Genomic DNA, 19,725 nt, shown 5'->3' with positions numbered 1-19,725 from the left:
CAAGAAAGGCAAGGGTCACCACCTTTGTGAAGGGGCAGTACATGGGCAGTCTTCCAAACCTTGGGGATAGGACGAGATATAATCATCAGGTAAAAAATATGGGTTATTTATTCAGCAATCAGGGGGCAGACAAAATGGATCAAACATATCAGCCCCAGTGGATTTCTTTTACATCAATCTTTAACAAGGCATCTAGTACATCACAGAAAGTAAATTGTTGAATTGTTGAATACCAATGCTATTATATTGTAGTTTTGATATGCACAAAATAACTGCTCCAAGTATGGTGCAGAGAGGGAAAAGGACATTGGTACTATATTTAAGATACATTTAAAGTCCAGACTTTTTTAAGCTTTCAGCTGTGAAAGAAAATAACAAAACATTACAAACGGAACCATCTGTTATTTCTTAAAAGTCTAAGCCAATGGGGGTGGGGACCCCTTTAGGTATACAATAAATATATATTTTTTAAAAATGAATAGTCTCCATTTTGATAGTCTCCCCTTTCGGACGCTACAGACGTTTTCGTGAGAAGACCGATTTTCGGGATGCGGTGGATTGAGACACATCCAATGCAAAAAACATATCTCTAGCTTAAACTGATGGATTTTGATGAGGATTGTTTTATTATGTTACTTACATTGACCCACAGGCAGTAGTGGAAAAAGTACCAAATTGTTATACTTGAGTAAAAGTAAAGATACCTAATGGAAAATTACTCAAGTAAAAGTGAAAATTACCCAGTAAAATACTACTTGAGTAAAAGTCTAAAAGTATTTGGTTTAAAATATACTTAAGTATCAAAAGTAAAAGTATAAATAATTTCAAAGTAGTACTTTAAAGTATTTTTACTTAAGTACTTTACACCACTGCCCACCGGTGCATCAATCGGCTCTAGGGGGTTATTAAAAATAACTGTAAAACATCCCAATGTCCCTAGATCAGGATTCATTTGTACACTTGTATATGTTGCATTATTTTTATATCGAAGTTAGTGTGTATTAAAAAACACATTTTTTCTTGATTTGATTAAATAACTGGAACAATTTTTTTCCTTGTCATTGCTTTAAAAAACATGGAAAGACAATTTTTGTCATGGCTGTTATTTAAGGTCACTTACATTAATCTAATCTGTCTGGGGATAATAACATCCTGTCCTTGTGATTGGCCTTAGACTATAACAAAAATGTTGAAAGGAGGACTGGGTTTGCATAAGCCAGTAAATTATAACAGTGATATTTAGGGACATAATTAGACAATATTGACCTCCCCACCTGTTCAAGTTGGTACATTTCCATTTGTCCCATGTGTTGGACCAGTGTGCTTGCTCCCCGAAAGCTCCAATGTAACTACTTCCTAAATAGGGCTACTGGCTTCTGATATTTGAAGAAAAATATACACCCGACACACATGAAAACTAGATGTATAGCTAGATAAGGTGTATACATTTTACTGAAGGGATACAGGGCATACCTGATTGTCAGTAGTTACCACAGCCACAAAGTCAATAAATTTAAACAAACATTTGCTTTTTCGTCTTAATGTAAGGTTAGACATAAGGTTAGCAATGTGGTTAAGGTTATGGTTATGTTTAAAATCAGATTTTAAGAAGATAAATGTTTAAATAGGCGTGGTTTAGCCATGACTATGACTTTGTGGATGTGGTAACTAGTGACGACCGTCATCCCTTCGTTCTATGACGTTAAAGCACAGCTGTAGTTTTTCTGGAGTGTGATTGGTTCCCCTTATATGTGAATGACAGCAATCAAGATGGCGGACGGCAATAGAGAAAAGTGATGAGGACAGGACAACAAATGATACAACTAGCCTCAATTTAGACATTCAATATCTTATTACTATCCTCACTGTTCACCGGATATTTGCAGAAACGTTGCGAATTAATCAGACTTGTGTGGAAGGAGCGCATAACCTAGTTTGCGCTTATGTTAAAGATTTAGGTAGCTAGCTAGCCAGCTGCTAACGTTATCTGCGGAAGAAGAGGCACGTTGCAGCCAAAAAACAAGTACTGTTTTTGAGCTGAATGCGTGGTAGACTTTTGTATATTCGGTCACCGATTATAATACCTATAACGCAAGGTAACGTTAGGTTGGCATAAACAGCGTTGCGTTCTCCGATTTGGGCTTGCTAGATAGATAAACTAGCTAATCGACTTCGCTATCTAGCTAGCGTCAACTGAGTGAGGATTTTTTTTTTTACTGACGACATGGCTCACTCCCCGGTTCAGAGTGGCATTCCAGGGATGCAGGTAAGGTATTTCGCCGTCCTTTCAGCTCATCAAGTGGTCGGTCTCCTTAAATTTCTTTGCAATACTTTAAAAGTTTAGCATACTCCCTAGCTACTGTAACGTCGTTACTGACTCAAGGAAGTCGACTTTATTATTGATATTGTCACACCCACACTAGCTAGTTGTGTTAACTCGTTTTTTTTTTACAAGTTAGTCCACTATGGCAAGACATAAGGTATTGGCCCACTGATGAGGCCGATCTATTTAGTCATATGAATGTTGAGCAGAGATGTGGCTATATTTGCCCCATGTGTTGCAGCATGTCTCTGGCAGTGCTGCTGTAAATCCTTCAGAATCCAAGAGTAGAAGACTTAAATATCCCTTTAATACTAAGACATTTTTCCGACAATTTTACCAAACCGCTAACGTCACTACTTTATATCTGAAAGGTATTACCGATATCAAATTAAAAACTTTTATTTCTGCCAAACCACCAAGTAATTATTTCAGTGAAGTTCTACCTGCAGGCTTTAGTATTCCCGAGCTGACAAGTTAAACAGCTGTCGTTCTGCCCCTGTCCCTAGGCCGTCATTGAAAATAAGAATTTGTTCTTAACTGACTTGCCTAGTTAAATAACGGTAAAGTAATAAACGTAGCCGCAATGCTGAGGCTGCATTTGGCATACACTAAACTCTTAAACTATTGGTTGCTAGGCAGCGCCTCGTTACCATCCTTCTGGCAGTTCTAAACTTTGCAAGGCATGTCACTTCGCCCATCGCTTTGCATAGCCCACCACTAAGCAGTGGTGTAAAAATACTTTAAAGTTCTACTTAAGTCGTTTTTTTGTGATATCTGGACTTTACTATTTCAATTTGACAACTTTTACTTCACTACATTCCTAAATAACATGTACTTTTTACACCATACATTTTCCCTGACAAACAAAAGTACTTGTTACATTTTGAATACTCAGCAGGACAGGAAAATGGTTTAATTCACACACTTATCAAGAGCATCCCTGGTCATCCCTATTGCCTCTGATCTGGCATACTCACTAAACACAAATGCTTTGTTTGTAAATTATGTCACTGTTGGAGTGCTATCCGTGAATAAATAAAAACAAGGAAATGGTGCCATCTACTTAATATAAAGAATTTGAAATTATTTTTACTTTTGATACTTAAGTATATTTTAAACCAAATATGTTTATACTTATGTTGTATTTTACTGGGTGACTTTTACATTAATAGAAAATTACTCAAGTATCTTTACTTTTAATCAAGTTTGACAATTGGGTACTTTTCCCACCACTGCTACTACACGTGCACTGTTTTCTTAACTACAACTGGATGGCTCCATAAAGAATTACTGTGGGAAAAATAAAACTGAATAAAGAAAACATTGGGGAAAAAGTAGGCTAATTCAATTAATATAAGGCATGTATCAAATTGTTTCTTACTGAAACTCCCAAACTCATCCAATCCTTGTAATACATTTGAAGCAATAGGCTATATACCCGTGTGTGGTCAGTTAGATGATAATTTCAGAACTGTTTTGATTGGGACAGCTCCATCGCACTGCTTAAGACAAGCGTGGGGACTCATCTTGTTAAATCAATCCATGTCAGATTGTTTTCAATGAATCTCCGTTTGGATATTGGTTAGGCTCAAATTCAAATCAAATGTCACATTCGCTACAGCCCCTTACTGTGAAATGCTTACTTACAATCCCTTAACCAACAATGCAGTTTTAATAAAAATAAGAGTTAAGAAAAATATTTACTAAATAAACTGAAGTAAAAAATAAAAGAGCAACAATAAAATAACAATAAGGAGGCAATATACAGGGGTGGCAGGTAGCCTAGTGGTTGGAGCGTTGGGCCAGTAACCGAAAGGTTGCTGGATCGAATCCCCCGAGCTGACAAGGTAAAAATCTTTCGTTCTTCCCCTGAACAAGGCAGTTAACCCACTGTTCCTAGGCCATCATTGTAAATACGAATATGTTCTTAACTGACTTGCGTAGTTAAATAAAAAAAATACAGGGGGTGCCGGTACCGAGTCAATGTGCGGGGGTACAGGTTAGTCGAGGTAATATGTAGGTAGGGGTAAAATGACTATGCATAGATAATAAACAGCGAGTAGCAGCAGTGTAAAAGAAAATGTCCAGGTAGCCATTTGATTAGCTGTTAAGCAGTCTTATGGCTTGGTGGTAGAAGCTTTTTGGACCTAGACGTGGCACTCCGGTACCGCTTGCCGTGCGGGTGCAGAGAGAACAGTCTATGACTAGGGTGGCTGGAGTATATGGCAATTTTTTTAGGGCCTTCCTCTGACACGCCTGGTATAGAGGTCCTGGGTGGCAGGAAGCTTGGCCCCAGTGATGTACTGGGCCGTAGGTACTACTCTGTAGCGCCTTGCAGTCGGAGGCTGAGCAGTTGCCATACCAGGCGATGATGAAACCAGTCAGGATGCTCTCGATGGTGCAGCTGTAGAAGTTTTTGAGGATCTGAGGACCTATGCCAAATCTTTTCAGTCTCCTGAGGGGGAATAGGTGTTGTCGTGCCCTCTTCACAACTGTCTTGGCGTGTTTGGACCATGATAGTTTGTTGATGTGGACACCAAGGAACTTGAAGCGCTCAACCTGCTCCACTACAGCCCCGTCGATGAGAATGCGGGTGTGCTCTGCCCTCCTTTTCCTGTAGTCCACTATCATCTCCTTTTTCTTGATCACGTTGAGGGAGAGGTTGTTTTCCTGGCACCACATTTCCAGGTCTCTGAGCTCCTCCCTATAGGCTGTCTCATCGTTGTTGGTGATCAGGCCTACCGCTGTTGTCATCGGCAAACTTGAAGGTGTTGGACTCGTGCCTGGCCATGCAGTAATGAGTGAGCAAGGAGTACAGGAGGGGACTGAGCACGTACCCCTGAGGGGCCCCTGTGTTGAGGATGGGCGTGGCGGATGTGGTGTTACCGATCCTTACCATCAGGAAGTGCAGGATCCAGTTGCAGAGGGAGGGGTTTAGTCCCAGGGTCATTAGCTTAGGGATGAGCTTTGTGGGCACTATGGTGTTTTTCACTAAATGTAATCCATAGAAGGGTCCTTCTAGAGGAAGGATTGTTGACTTTTATATTTTACATTTGTATCTTAACTTTAAAACTAACAGAAATCCCACTGGAACTTTGCTATGCCCCTAGAGTATATTATGTTCAACAATATATTGACAAATTTGACAAATCAAAAATCGTATTTTCCATATTCATGTTTATATTTTGTTGCGATGCACGATATATAGGTGTGCCTATCGGAATCGTCCGATATTAGCTAAAAATGCCAGGATCGGTCCGATGTCAAGTTTAATGCCGACGACATCGGTTTTGCACAAAGCTGACGTGCATACCTATATAACGTAGGTAGATGACGTCATGACGCCACGAAAATACAGTGCTACACAGAACAAAAGCAGAAAAATACTAAGTGCACTTCCATCAACTGAACAAGTTCAAGTCGAGCAGTCATTTGAAAGAGTAAGAACATTTCAGCGAGACAACTCAAAGGCGAAATCCATTAATGCCAGACTAATGGAATTCATTGCCCTTGACAATCAACCGTTCTCTGTCGTGGATGATGATGTCTTTTGCCGACTGGTCGAGCACCAGTACACACTACCAAGTAGGCGCTAGTTTTCAGATGTTGCCCTACCGGAGGTACACAGTATTGTTGAAACGCACATCCGTGAGCTACTTGCTATGGGTGTCACTGCTATTAGCTTCACGACTGACATTTGGACCAGCTATGTCAGCCCCATGAGCATGCTGAGTGACAGCACAGTGGGTCGACGAGGATTCAGTGCAGAGGAAAGCCATATTGCATGCTCAAGAATGTTTGTTCTCATACCGCTGCCGCCATTTCAATGGCATTTGAGAACATGTTTGAAACTTGGAAACATGAACACACTCCTAGCTCCATTCGAACAACTGACTTGAGAAATAAGCTAATCAGCTGCGTCTGCGGCAGACGTGATACCATCTGTCATGGCATTGAAACGCCTGCTCAAAAAAACGTACAAAAGTACTCAAGGCTGTAAACAAGCGATTCGGTGGCATTCTCTCTGAGCCTCTTTACTGTGTCGCCACCATGCTCGATGCTAGGTACAAGGACCGCTACTTCGATGCAGACAAGAAACAGGGTTTACGTGAAATGTTACACACACAGCTGGACCAGATGGAAACGGACACAGTGACAATGCGCACAGAGGGAGAGGCCACGGACAGACAGAGCTGAAACTTCACTGCTTGACATGTATGATGAAATCCTGGTTGAGAATGAAATTACTGATCAAATGAACAACGAAACAGCACAGCAAGTAAGTGAAAGAAATAGATTTTGATTGTTTTACTGGTAATGGGGACATGCGTAAATGCCAACTACTTTTTGTGGTGTGTGTGTGACCTTTATTAAACTAGGCAAGTAAGTTAAGAACAAATTATTATTTACAATGACGGCCTACCCCCGCCAAACCCGGACGACGCTGGCCAATTGTGCGCCGCCCTATGGGACTATCAATCACGTCCGGATGTGATACAGCCTGGATTCAAACCAGGGACTGCAATAACGCCTCTTGCACTGAGATGCAGTTCCTTAGACCGCTGCGTCCGTGTGTGTGTTTGCTAACTATTTAACTGTACTAGAATGCTTAAAATCCAGCTAAAATGTTTAATATCGGATATCTGTAATGGGTGTTTTTGGCAAGGAAAATATCGGAATCCGCCAAAAATGGCATATCGGTGCATCCCTAATATTTTCCAATCTTCATAAATTAATATAAGCAAATTATTAAAATGTAAATACTACTCATTACAGAGCAAGTGGTAAAGCTTGTTTTTGCTTTGTAGCACTTACAGATGAAACAACATGGTATCTTAAAGGAGGCCTGGGTAAGGTCATAAGGTCACATGCTCCAACGTCAATTAATTATTTCTCCATTATGCTTTAATGTCAAATATACAAATGTCAACAATCCTCCAAAGGATCTTCTGTTGATTACGTTTTGTGAAATTCCCCAATATCATGGTTTTGTTCTAGTTTCGTGAGGAATCACCCACACGTTATTGAGGTGTCTGCCATTTTATGAGGCAGTGGAAATTAAGTCTTTACTTTTTAATAAGAACTGCAAGGACATGACTTATCTCGTAAACTAGGTCACTTGGTCTTTCCCCAGTCAGACAATGGACATATGACTGACATTCTCATGAGGCACCGTGGCATAGCCTTGAGTAGGGCTGTGACAGTCATGCAATTTTGGATGACAGTTATTGGTCAGCCAAATGACCATGGTCACTGTTACAAGTTTTTTTTTAAATGTAACTTTACATTTTTGAGGCACATTTTCTCTTCGCCGCCGCTCCTGACTTCATATGCTGCTGCTGCAGGAGGGAGGGCAAACACTCGTTTGCTTGTCTCAGCAAGGACCAAAAGTTTCATCATGTTGTAAAGGGTCCAGGTAACTGCGGAAAAGCGCTCAATTGCGCAAATGCCCGGCTGTCCAGTTGTCAGTCAGCTGTTCGTTTCACCCACTTTTTTAAGTTTCATGACGGACTTCGTCCATAATTGTCGGTTACACGATTATACGCTAATTGTGCCAGCCCTAGCCTTGAGCTGCATGAATAGAGCCATGTTTCACCTCCATACTGTCCTCTCCTGAATAGTGGCAACCTGGTTCATGCTGTGTCCAGCATGGGCTTGGAGAGCAGGCCCAGAGAGGGCGATATGTCATTTGTATATGGGGTTGGGGGGGAGCCGATGAGCTTCAGGGCGCGGACTGACTGCAGTGGACCACACAATCGGGTGGTGTAGCTGGTAGAGGATCAAACGCATGCTTTTAGAGGGAGGTTTCGGGTAGCTTTAGCAGTCGTGATAAACCTGCTGACTGTGGGAACAGCACAGTGTTTTTCCAGCATGTGGAATCTGTAGTAACAGTGCCCAGTGTTGTTTTTCCCCATTGTGACCACCAAAGTCAGACTCAACAGGATGATTTTCACCTGGATGACCACTCTGCTGTTGGGCTTTTATTTGCCTTGCTTCATTTTTCTTCACCCCCGCCCCTTTCAGTCTCTTGACTTAAGGCTCTCTTGGAAACTCAAGTTAATGACTCCTCTCTTTCCCTTCTTTGTGGCAGATTTACAACATTCTCTAGGGGATGGCTTGAGAGCAATGGCTGCACAGGCATTGCTTATCTGGTAAATTAAACTATAATTCTGGTGCAAGCAAATCAAGTCAATCTCCAGAATGTCCCTTAATGGGTATTAAAATGTTATTAGTGTGTAGGAATATGAAATCTTTATGCCTGTATTGAAATTAATTGGACATTGTCTGTCGATTTTTAAAGCGGTATTGTGACTGGAAAATGTTCCTTCACACTATTTTTGTCATGCAAGTTATTTTATGCTGCAACAAAAGTGCTTCTGCTTCAGGCAGTTAATCGTTGCACTGCAGGAAGTATAAAGATGTTATTGGTTCCTGCTTTTGGGACTGCAAAGCTGTGACTCCCCCAGGTTAATTTGTATTATAGCATTTCATGATCGGCCTAATGAAGCATGAAGAACTGAACGCAGGCTACGCAGCCCTAATACATTTACATTCTAGTCATTTATTAGCAGAGTACGTTGTGCAAAGCCTATATAGCTATTATGTGCCCTTGCGTTCACGCGCTACAGGTTCATAAATGCAACTCATAGCTTTAGAGTCTTGAATGAAATCATTATCTTGAAGAGCGAGGCACCTTTGCAACCCACTAGTGCTGGACAGGCACGCTTTGCATTGAATAGTCAGCCTGGGTAATATTTGGTAACAATTTATTTTAGCCACCCCTGTCATAAGGCCTAGTAACACAGCAGATCATAAATAGACATGACCACACTAGGCTAATTGAAATGTACCACGGCGTGCTCCTCTGCATTGTCAATGTTTCTAAGTTTTGTTTCACGTCTACAGCCTGCGTCTTGCCATTTGCTCTAAAAGGCCTAGCTGGTTTGAAATGCACCATACACATTTTGTTGACCTTTTTAACCCAGATATGAAACCTTTTTTTTTTAGGTAGGGCTGAGAATTGCCAGGGACCTCACGATACAATGTTATCATGATACATAGGTGCCGATGTGATATGTATTGCGAGACGAGGTACAAGAAAGAGGGATCCATGAGAAAACAAGTTTTGATCAGTCATGGAAATAAGTGCTGAAAACAATTTGGCTCCCTATTATTTTTTTTAAATGTTGGTGAAGGTAGAAAAATAATATTGCAATATTGTCAAAAGGATATGATATATTGGCAAATATACTTTTAGGCCTATGATCTAAACCCAAACAGGCTACAACCATAAACTAAAAACCTATGCTAAATCTCTTGATTGCATGGTCCTTAATTACCTGTAATTGAAACAATGCCTGCTCTGCTGTTTTTACTCCAACCCACTTTGTTTCTCTCCTTCCCTCAGAACTTTAAAGCTGATCCAGAGGAGCTGTTCACCAAGCTGGAGAGGATAGGGAAAGGCTCTTTTGGAGAGGTGTTCAAAGGCATTGACAATCGGACTCAGAAAGTAGTGGCCATTAAGATAATTGACCTTGAGGAGGCAGAGGATGAAATCGAAGACATTCAACAGGAAATAACAGTCCTTAGCCAGTGTGACAGTCCCTTCGTTACCAAGTATTATGGATCATATCTGAAGGTAAGTTGACTAAACCAAATGTAATCTCAGAATGCTGTGAGAAAGGATTTAGGCTAGATGGTCAATCGTCCTTATTTTTATTTGTTTTATGTTCTTTTTCTACACACATTTGAGATGCTGTGCTCTATTTGTGTTACAGATTTGGTGTAGATTTAAGTATAGTTGTCAGTGGTGGGATCTGTAACAATTGCAGACAACTGTATGTGGGTCAATAAATCATTCATACGGGCAATGGGACAAGGCTCCCATGAATTGTGCCTGAGCATTAGGCCTATGGCATGAATTGGCACTGGTGCTGGCGAACAGAACACACAGGCATACATCACACTTCCCTTCACATTGGCCTATATTACCTTCAATGTATGTCATGCAAAGACAGGAACACTATGAAAAACCAAGAGACATTGAGCATCCTGTGTTGACTTGATTGTGAGAGATTGCATCATTTCCTGGCCTCGGTTGCTGTCAACCATAAGTTTGAAGTGAATGTGGAGTAGACAGAGTACTAGTAGACTTACATGTGATGGGGCTTAAGTGGCTCACAGAGCATGTTGTGTGTTAGTGGTTTACTTAAGGCCAGTGGGGAGAGGGCCAGTGGGCTGTCGGGTCCAGTTGTACTGATGGATGCATGAAGAGGTCCCGTGTGGCTCAGTTGGTAGAGCATGGCGCTTGCAACGCCAGGGTTGTGGGTTCAATTCCCACGGGGGGACCAGGATGAATATGTATGAACTTTCCAATTTGTAAGTCGCTCTGGATAAGAGCATCTGCTAAATGACTTAAATGTAAATGTAAATGTAAGAGGGAGGGAGGCTAGCGTTGCGTGCGTGACTAACAGTGGGGCAGGCAGCAGGTGCTACTCCAGCCCTCGGCGTGCTGGATCATACGGCTCAGACCCCAACATCTGCTCAGAGAGAGAGAGAGAGAGAGAGCCGCCTGACAGCCTTCCAGCTCTGCTCTGGAGAAGCCAGGCAGCTAGCAACAGCCGGGCTCATTCTGCCCATACCCTGTTCAGACAGACAATTAGTGCTACAGGCTATCAGGCCTTCCAAGGGCGTCTATGCATACTGATCTTATGCAGTCTCTGAAAAGGTAGGCCAATCATGTCGAACAGGGGTGTCAAACATACGGTCTGTCCCGTGAGGGGATCCAGTCTAGCTCAAGGGTGGTTTTGAGTTGTGGAAATGACAATGGACCTACGTTTCTTTACTGTGTCCAGCTCGCTAATAATCGCCACATTTTGACGACTAGGAAGTATAACCACACGGCCTACATTACCTGTCTATAAGGGGGAAATCACTTCCGCAGCATGCACAGCCATTTAGAAACAAAAATGTCCACTCGGGCAGAATGCCGTTAATGACATAGAAGTTATATTATAAATAAACCATATTGCAACCTGTCAGAGGTTTCAATTTGGTTCATTTTATATATTATTCAGATATTTCCCCCCTGACTTCCAACCTTTTGGTATAGAAGTTTTCTGCAGAGTTGGTCATATTTGTGCTGGATCATTGCTCTTCCTTATGGGCCGTATGAGTGCATGGGCTACTTCCTAATCTCTCGGGTATTGTTAGCTGTGAGGGCTTCGGTTTGGGTCAGTGCATGACTGTATATCTAGTATTGTGTAAGGATCAGCCACCAGCATCTAAAACATGCACTCTTCCACACTGCTACTAGTGAGAAGACACTTCTCAAGACCCCAGGCGACGTGCTCTGTCTGATGGAGGCTATTGAGTGTGTGTAACTCTCATGTCTGCTCTCACCGTAGGCTTGCTACCTCCCTAAGACGACGGGGTTCTTCTACCATGTGATTGGCTCAGTGCAGGGCCCATTACTTCACCTACTGTTTGGTTATGGTTTACATATGAAATTCTCTGTCTGCTCCCATACTGAGGATACTTTCTGGTGAGTTAGTATGTCAAGCTGCTGCTGATGCACTCTCAAAACAGGCTGCATCTCAGACTGAAGAGGTTCCTGCCAGGGAGACTGACTGATTTATGGATCATAAAGTCTGAATGGTCTTGTGTTTTGACGTTTTGGCCTACACACTGGACTGGTATATCTAGAACCTCCGTTAGTATTTCTTTGACCTAATGCTAGCCTCCCTTTTAGAAATGGTGTATAATGCTATCTCAAGGTTATCAAGTCTGCTATAATAAGGTGTAGGCCTAAACTGTCCTATAGGACGCCAGGCTTTAGGCCACTACACCTAATGAAAGCAAAGGGGCTTCAGCAGTACTTCCTCCTCCAAAGCACATTGTTAATGTGCTGCTTTATTGAACTGCACTTGGTCCAGGCATCACTAGGCTGTTATGGCTTCATACCTTAAATGACATAATTGTCCGTTATCTAATATGATCCCTGATGCGGCCAGATGTGCTGTGATTGGCTCCCCTAGACTCACTGGGGGAAGGGATGGCTGAAGTGCTTAGCTTAAGCTGCCTTTTAATATGTATGAAAATGGTTGAATTTTTATGAAAGTGAAGGGAGGAGATTAGCGCTGTCTTGATTTTGAGATTTAATTTCCCTTTCCACTCTATTCCAGTATGATGCTAAATTATAACTGTACAGGTTGATCTGTTTTAATGGAGACTCTGCGTGATTTCTAAAATCATTCTCATTTTCAGGATGCAAAATTATGGATTATTATGGAATATTTAGGAGGAGGATCAGCTCTGGATTTGGTAAGTTTCCCTAAGATTGAGGTGATGTAGGCCTACACAATCCAAAGGCTATAATTAAGCAATCAGGCATGAGGAGGTGTGGTATATGGCCAATATACCACAGCTAACTGCTGTTCTTAGGCACAACGCATCGCGGAGTTCCTGGATACAACCATTAGCAGTGGTTAATTAGCCATAAACCACAAACCCCCGATGTGCCTTATTGCTATTATAAACTGGTTACCAATGTAATTTTAAAGCGGTAAAAATAAATGTTTTGTCATACCCATGGTATACAGTCTCATTCCACGGTTGACAGCCAATCAGCATTCAGGGCTGGAACCACCCAGTTTATAATCACATTTCAGTCACGGTGCATGCAAGTAGCCTAACCAAATATTGGTTCAGGAAGACCCTCGACACAAGCCTTCTTTCTGTTTCAGTTGGAGCCGGGTGCCTTGGACGAAACCCAGATAGCCACAATTGTCAGAGAGATCCTGAAGGGGCTTGAATACCTGCACTCTGAAAAGAAAATCCACCGAGATATTAAAGGTACTGTTCAGAACACTTTAGCAACCCTTTAGCAACATTACATCTTAACATAGTATTGTCTAAGTTTAGATGTCTGGACAACTGTCTTATTTAACTGTGTTTTCCCCCCAGCTGCCAACGTGCTGCTGTCGGAGCAAGGAGATGTGAAGCTGGCAGACTTTGGAGTGGCGGGGCAGTTAACGGACACTCAGATAAAGAGGAACACGTTCGTGGGCACTCCGTTCTGGATGGCACCTGAAGTCATAAAACAGTCTGCGTACGACTCAAAGGTCCGAAATACCACAAGCTCTCTTTCAGGTTCCAGGTTAAGATGAAACGGCAGTTCATAGGTTGATCCACGTGTTATAATGGGTCATAGGTAACGTTATGGAAATGTCAACACAGTTTTGAATACTAACTCTGTTTTCCATAATTGTCTAATGAAGATGTTTTTTTCCCCTGGTACTGAAATGTGCTGTGTAGAGACATTGCAGAGGTAGCTTCAGCTCTGTGACCTGCTTTGATCACACTGGAAGTCCGTGCACAGCGCTGCACACAGATGGAAATATCACCAGACACATTAGGAAAGGCCACAACATGCGGATAACCAGAAACACCACACTATCTCATCCTGGGTTGACTGTAGTTCCTTAAATGGACTATTACAGCCTCCGTTGATATAGGCCTACTAAATTGGGCCTTTCTAGTGGGTGTGAATGTTGTTACTAGCTAGAGTGTTAATGTGTGACTATAAAATGCCACCCTCCATCTTTTGAGTACAAATCTCTAGTCACGTCTCAAGAAGTGTTATTTATCACTTTCATCCAGTGAATCATGCCAGCTGTATATCAGTTGCATCACCAAACCGGCCCTGTTGGTATTTTCCTATGACGTTTTTGAAGTGTGTAGTGGGAGTGTGACGAATTTGTACTCCCTTTTTTATTGTTGTCTCAGGCGGATATCTGGTCGCTAGGCATAACGGCCATAGAGCTAGCCAAAGGAGAGCCGCCCCACTCAGAGCTCCACCCTATGAAGGTCTTATTCCTCATCCCAAAGAACAACCCGCCCACGCTGGAAGGAAACTACTGCAAACCCCTCAAAGAATTCATTGAAGCCTGTTTGAACAAAGAGCCCAGCTTTGTAAGTGGTGTTTGGGGAGAAATTGAGCTCAAATTGCCATTCTGATAATGGTCTTCTTTCTAGAAAGTCGACCCTCTGTACGTTATGCAAAGATGCTAATGTTGAGAACATCCAATATTTACACTTGCTTGACGCTCTGCGCCTCCTTAGAGGCCAACTGCCAAAGAGCTGCTGAAACACAAGCTGATCGTCCGGCACGCCAAGAAGACATCCTACCTTTCAGAGCTGGTGGACAAGTACAAGAGGTGGAAAGCAGAGCAGTCTCGGGAGGAATCCAGCGACGATGAGTCGGACTCGTAAGTCATTCTCATTTGGTCCCTTCGTCTGTCCTCTAGTGTTGTTCAGCAGATCGTGGTCACTCTTTTCTCTGCAATTCACACAGAAGGGCTGGTTTACCAGATTGTGTTTTGGAACAGTTCACTGATATGCTCTTTTTAAAGGTGCATGCTTCAGACGGCGTCTCCATGTGAGGTTGTCTAAAGGTTGTTGCCTTGTCTTGTCAGGGAGCAGGATGGCCAGGCGTCTGGAGGGAACGACTCTGGGAACGATGACTGGATCTTCAACACCATCAGGGAGAAGGACCCCAAGAAGTTCCAGAACGGAGCCGCCCAGCCTGATGAGCTGGAGAGGAACAAGGTAAGATGGAACCTGGTTGAAATGGCAATATAACAAGTCATATGAAAGGGGTTTCAAGAGAAAAATGCTACTTAGTTTTGGAGTTTGATTCACATGGTTATTCTCACCTAAAATGCTGATTTTAAGCATAGTGTATATTCATACCTCAAGCTTTCTCGTTTCAGTTTTTTTATATACATGTTCAAACTACAGTACTTCAGGAAGTGGTTTCTGGGCGTTTTCAATCTCATGTGGTGTCTCTGACCTTATTCTTCTGCTTTTTTTATTTAGCTCTTTCTCTGAGCCGTTGTTGTAAAATGAGTGATTATACTTCCTTTTTCAGGTGCAAGAAAGTCCAAAGAGGCCTTTGTCACAGAGCTTGTCCACTATAATTTCCCCTTTGTTTTCTGAGGTAAGAATATATTTATGCAAATGTAGGGTATCTTCTGACCCCTTGTGGTGATCCCTTTTCTATTTTTATTATTTCACTGAAAGGTATGAGAGAATCTGTCAAGTTAAATTATTCAGTGTCAAACTGTTCTGAGATCTGTGTTGAAGCTATTGAGGCTTCAGCTGCACACCATGCATAGAGCCCTACCGTGGAGGTGTCATAATATCCATAAAACCTAGCGGTCAAACGAGGAAATAGTTCAAATCGTTTCTCCACCATTTTTCCCATATGAGATTTTAGAAACACTTCAAATAAGGGCTGTGTTTTGTGTAGGCGTACCCTGGCGAGATGTTTTGATAACCATGTAAATCTATCTTGGACAAGGTGACGTTTATCAATATATTGGGCTCTGTTTACTCTGATTTGGAAATGCTAATTACCATCGAAGTAGACTTATTGCAAAACTACAAATCCTTGCAAGCTCCTGCACGTCATCTCAACCTGAAACCTTCGCTGATAGTTATTGTGTCAATTTAAAACTTGCACGACAGTTCACAGAATTGTTAATTTTTAAAGAAATGTTGCCAATTTATTCATTACTACATTTAGCTAACATAAGATAGTTAATCCAGAGATTCTTACCTTTGCCTCGATTCTGCAGTCTGTCCACATAATCATGACATTTGTAGTTCTTTATGATAGCCACATTAGCAGCTAATTAGCGTTTCATTTTTGGGGCTTAAATACATGTGAATATATTGATAAAAGTTAGCTTGTCCTAGAGAGATTTACATGGTTATAAAAACGTCACGCCAGGATAAGCCTACACGTAAAACAGCATTTATTTGAAGTGCCGTAGTCCCGTATGGTGGAAATACAATTGGAACAATTTCCCTGTTTGACCGCTAGGTTTTATGGGTATTATGACTTTTATACTGTGGTACTCTATTAGGATGATCCAGTAAACCATGTGTCAAACTCATTCCACAGAGGGCCAAGTGTCTTAGGGTTTTCGCTCCTCACTTGATTGAAGGTGACTAATTAGTAAAGAACTCCCCTCAGCTGCTTGTCTAGGTGTTAATTGAAAGAAAAAAACAAACCCACAGACACTAGGCCCTACATGGAATGAGTTTGACAACCCTGCAGTAAACGGTCTCTCCTTCCCTTGCAGTTAAAAGAGAAGCAGGTTGAGGCGACCAATGGCAAGCCAGAGGCTGTAGATGAGTTGAGGGAGGCCATTTTCCTGGCAGAAGAGTCATATCCTGGCATCTCTGACTCCCTGGTGTCTGAACTAGTGCAGAGACTACAGAGGTAATGGCAATACCATCATTGCCTCCATGATTTGATTTAGGTTATAGCTTCAAGTTTTTCTGCTCATACATTTTCATTTTATTCCAACATTAGGGTGCAGACCTGTTGTTTCTCACACCTCCATTCCAAGCTACGTCTTCCCATTTTTAATTCCTCCTTTGCTTCTGCAGGTTCTCTCTACCCGGGGCCGCCTCCTCTCAGTAAGACCTGCTGTGTCCAGCAACCATCCACCTCCCACCCATAGCAGCAGTCAGTCCATGGCCTCTGACATCAACAGCCAAGATGAAGTCTCCCAGGAAGTTCTCATCACTCATTCGCCTAAAGCAAAACCTCGACCCACTTTATCTCTACTTGTCCACGCCAACATATTGTCACATTGGGGACAGTCAGTGGCTAGTTGATAATCTGCCACCTTGACTTCCACCTGCTGTAAGACATCTTAGTCTCATTAACTCCAACATGAGTGCAGTTTATTTTAGGGGGGGGGGGGAATTTCATTCACAATTCTTCTAAAAGAACCATTGATTTAAAAAAGTTGGTGTGGCTTATTCTGAAATGTCTATCTGCAGCCTTTGGGGGAGTATGTAACTTTCTTTAGTTTGCGTGGTTGTGTGCGAGTCAGTGTGTGCGAGCGCATGTGAGCATCTCCCTTGATATCCTGTGAAATGTGCGGTGGAGATTTGAAGCATTCGTTTTGAAAACTCAGGTGTCCTGCTTTAAGTGGATGTGGTTCTCTGGGAGATGGAGAGAGCTCTGTTGGGTGGCTGTACAAACTTGTATATAGGCACATTTTTACAGATATTGAGAAATAATGGCGTGTACGCAAAGGAATCACTGTGTACAAATGGCCAAATGCTTCTGTAGATATATTCTGTTAGAAAAGGTAAATATTTAAAGAGACATAAATGGCCATAACTGAGATTGCCTTGCCTTTATTACTTGTTATTTTGTATTTCAATCTTTGATTCCCTCTTGTTTTAATACATTTTTCAAGGACACTCATCATTTCAATGGCTGCCCCCTGTCCTGTTTTTATGTTGATTGACACTTTGGGTACCTATGTTACTTAAATGCTCTTTGACCTTTTGAATTCACACTATGTTATGGCTGTCATTGCAATGCAGTGGAGACCATAGAAACAAAACCTTTCTAGCTGGATCACATCTAATCCTCTCCAGTCTACACACTGGATGCTATGTTCCCAGCTCCATCTTCATGAGGCCACATGGTTTTATGACGATGGTTGTTGGATTGTTCCCCTGTCCGTCACATGTGTTAGATGAGCGCTTTAGTTTAGTTATATGGAAGGTTCACCTGCCCTCTCCTTTTAACATAGCAGTAACTTCAACTACTTAATCCTCAACAGACAAGTCTTCCTGGGAGCTGCAATTGATTCCCTCAGTGTACCAACCGCTTGAATTGCACTTGGAAAATAAATGCCTTTTTATTGTAGACAAAGTAGCCATAAGACTGTAGCATGAGAATTCTTGTATAGGTATGTGTCATGCTACGTAAGGACTGTCCACCTGAAGCAGCACAGCTTTGAGAACAGAAGAACCGATATGATCTCCTGTAAATTGGATTTACACACACAGGGTTTAGTTTAAACGGATTGCAGAAGTGCGTTTAGTATATTCATACTAGTTGACGTCGCTGCTCATAGATCTAAAAAGTTGCAGAAAGCCAGCAGCCATTAGGAAACATACTGCACTTCCCTGCTGCTACAGACTCCGTGTAGTTTGAAATGAATGTGCATGGAAAAATAGCTCCTGTGAATTGAACCGCACAGTATGTGTTGTAGCATACTACAGGACTCTGAACATGATGTACTGGACCTTGAGTGTTAAAAGCCTTAGCATCTTTGGCGAGAGGAGTGCAGAGTCACAGCTTTAAAAAGATTTGAGCCAAGTGTTTTTTTTGGGGGTCGATTTTGTCCTTTTTGTAATTGGTAGAAATCCTGCAGCTATCAAGACATGTATGCAGCAGTGTTTCAAATAAACAAATCGTGGCAAGGCGTTCAACTTTTAATCCCATTCTATCGCAGCATGGCCAAATTAACGATTGACCTACGTGTGCTTTAAAAAAAAAAAATGGAATAGTTTTAGTTGCATATTTTAAATGGGGTCAGATCCTATAAAGCACACCAATTCAGAAGTATGTACAGTGGGTCTCCTATGGGATTTCAACAGCTACTGGGAACCTTTATATTAGTGTTCAGACCAATTTTAGCTGTCCACTTTCCCTCTGAGTTTTGGTGTTTGGGGTTGGAATTATCTTGCTTTATTAGTCCAAATTTAACTTGCAATCACATCCATCTAAGTAGTAAGTAGCCTATTATAAAATTATTTAATGTAACCCCCCCTTCACGATCAAATTTTTCCTCTGACATGTCTCCTGCTAGTAGGATTTGTAGGAATGGACTAGACAGCATGTCGTTAATAAAGGAGGTACATCATGCATTTTCATTTTGGACTATAAAAAATATTCCCACATGAACATATTCCAAATAGTTGCCATTTACCCCATTTTTATTCTATTGAACTGTTTGCCAACATTTGACTGGACCCCTGAATCTATTTCCATTTCCCCCCTTTTGTCACATGTATGTACACACACCTTTTTTGTTGTAATTTGCACCTTGTGGAGACTGTCCAGTTTGATTATCTGTTGCACTTTGTAAGCGTTTCTTCAGAATTCAAGAAAAGAAATGGTACTTGAGGCCGGTTCTTTTTTTCATTGTCATTTGTTAAATGATTACTACTGTACCTTTTTGAGTATGGCAATAAAGCAGAGGTCATCAGGTCACAATTCTCAGCGCAGGTATATTCTATGGAACAAGAATATTTTTCTAACTAAAGAGCAGTATTATAGTATAGAATAAAACCAATATTGTCCTGTTATTAATGATAGTTATCACAAAGTTCACATTTCATTTTCTGTAACATTGCTGACCGTTTATAGTCCTGTTTATAATCCTTGCTTATGTCACTCAAACACCAAGGTATTGGACTCTTTATAAGCTTTCAAGTGATTAAGAAAAATAAAAATCTAATGCAAATATAAATGGATGTCTTTGTGTGGAGCAATATTGCTTTCTTAGCACCGGATAACT

At 41.6% G+C, this 19,725-nt stretch overlaps 1 protein-coding gene across 1 annotated transcript; it reads left to right on the top strand.

Moving 5' to 3' along the window:
* Positions 1–1,765: 1,765 nt before the first annotated feature.
* Positions 1,766–18,704, top strand: LOC120058269 (serine/threonine-protein kinase 24-like). The gene is made up of 11 exons (XM_039006808.1): positions 1,766–2,266; positions 9,732–9,962; positions 12,590–12,646; positions 13,069–13,177; positions 13,289–13,446; positions 14,111–14,296; positions 14,447–14,592; positions 14,800–14,932; positions 15,255–15,323; positions 16,474–16,613; positions 16,784–18,704. The coding sequence occupies exons 1-11, from the start codon at positions 2,225–2,227 to the stop codon at positions 16,815–16,817; spliced, it is 1,305 nt and encodes a 434-aa protein (XP_038862736.1). The 5' UTR covers positions 1,766–2,224; the 3' UTR covers positions 16,818–18,704.
* The last annotated feature ends 1,021 nt before the right edge of the window (positions 18,705–19,725 follow it).

This window comes from Salvelinus namaycush, chromosome 13 (genome assembly GCF_016432855.1).
Source record: "Salvelinus namaycush isolate Seneca chromosome 13, SaNama_1.0, whole genome shotgun sequence".
Classification (NCBI taxonomy): Eukaryota; Metazoa; Chordata; class Actinopteri; order Salmoniformes; family Salmonidae; genus Salvelinus; species Salvelinus namaycush.
The sequence above is the reverse complement of the archived record's forward strand: the minus strand, read 5'-3'. Positions and strand labels throughout refer to the sequence as shown.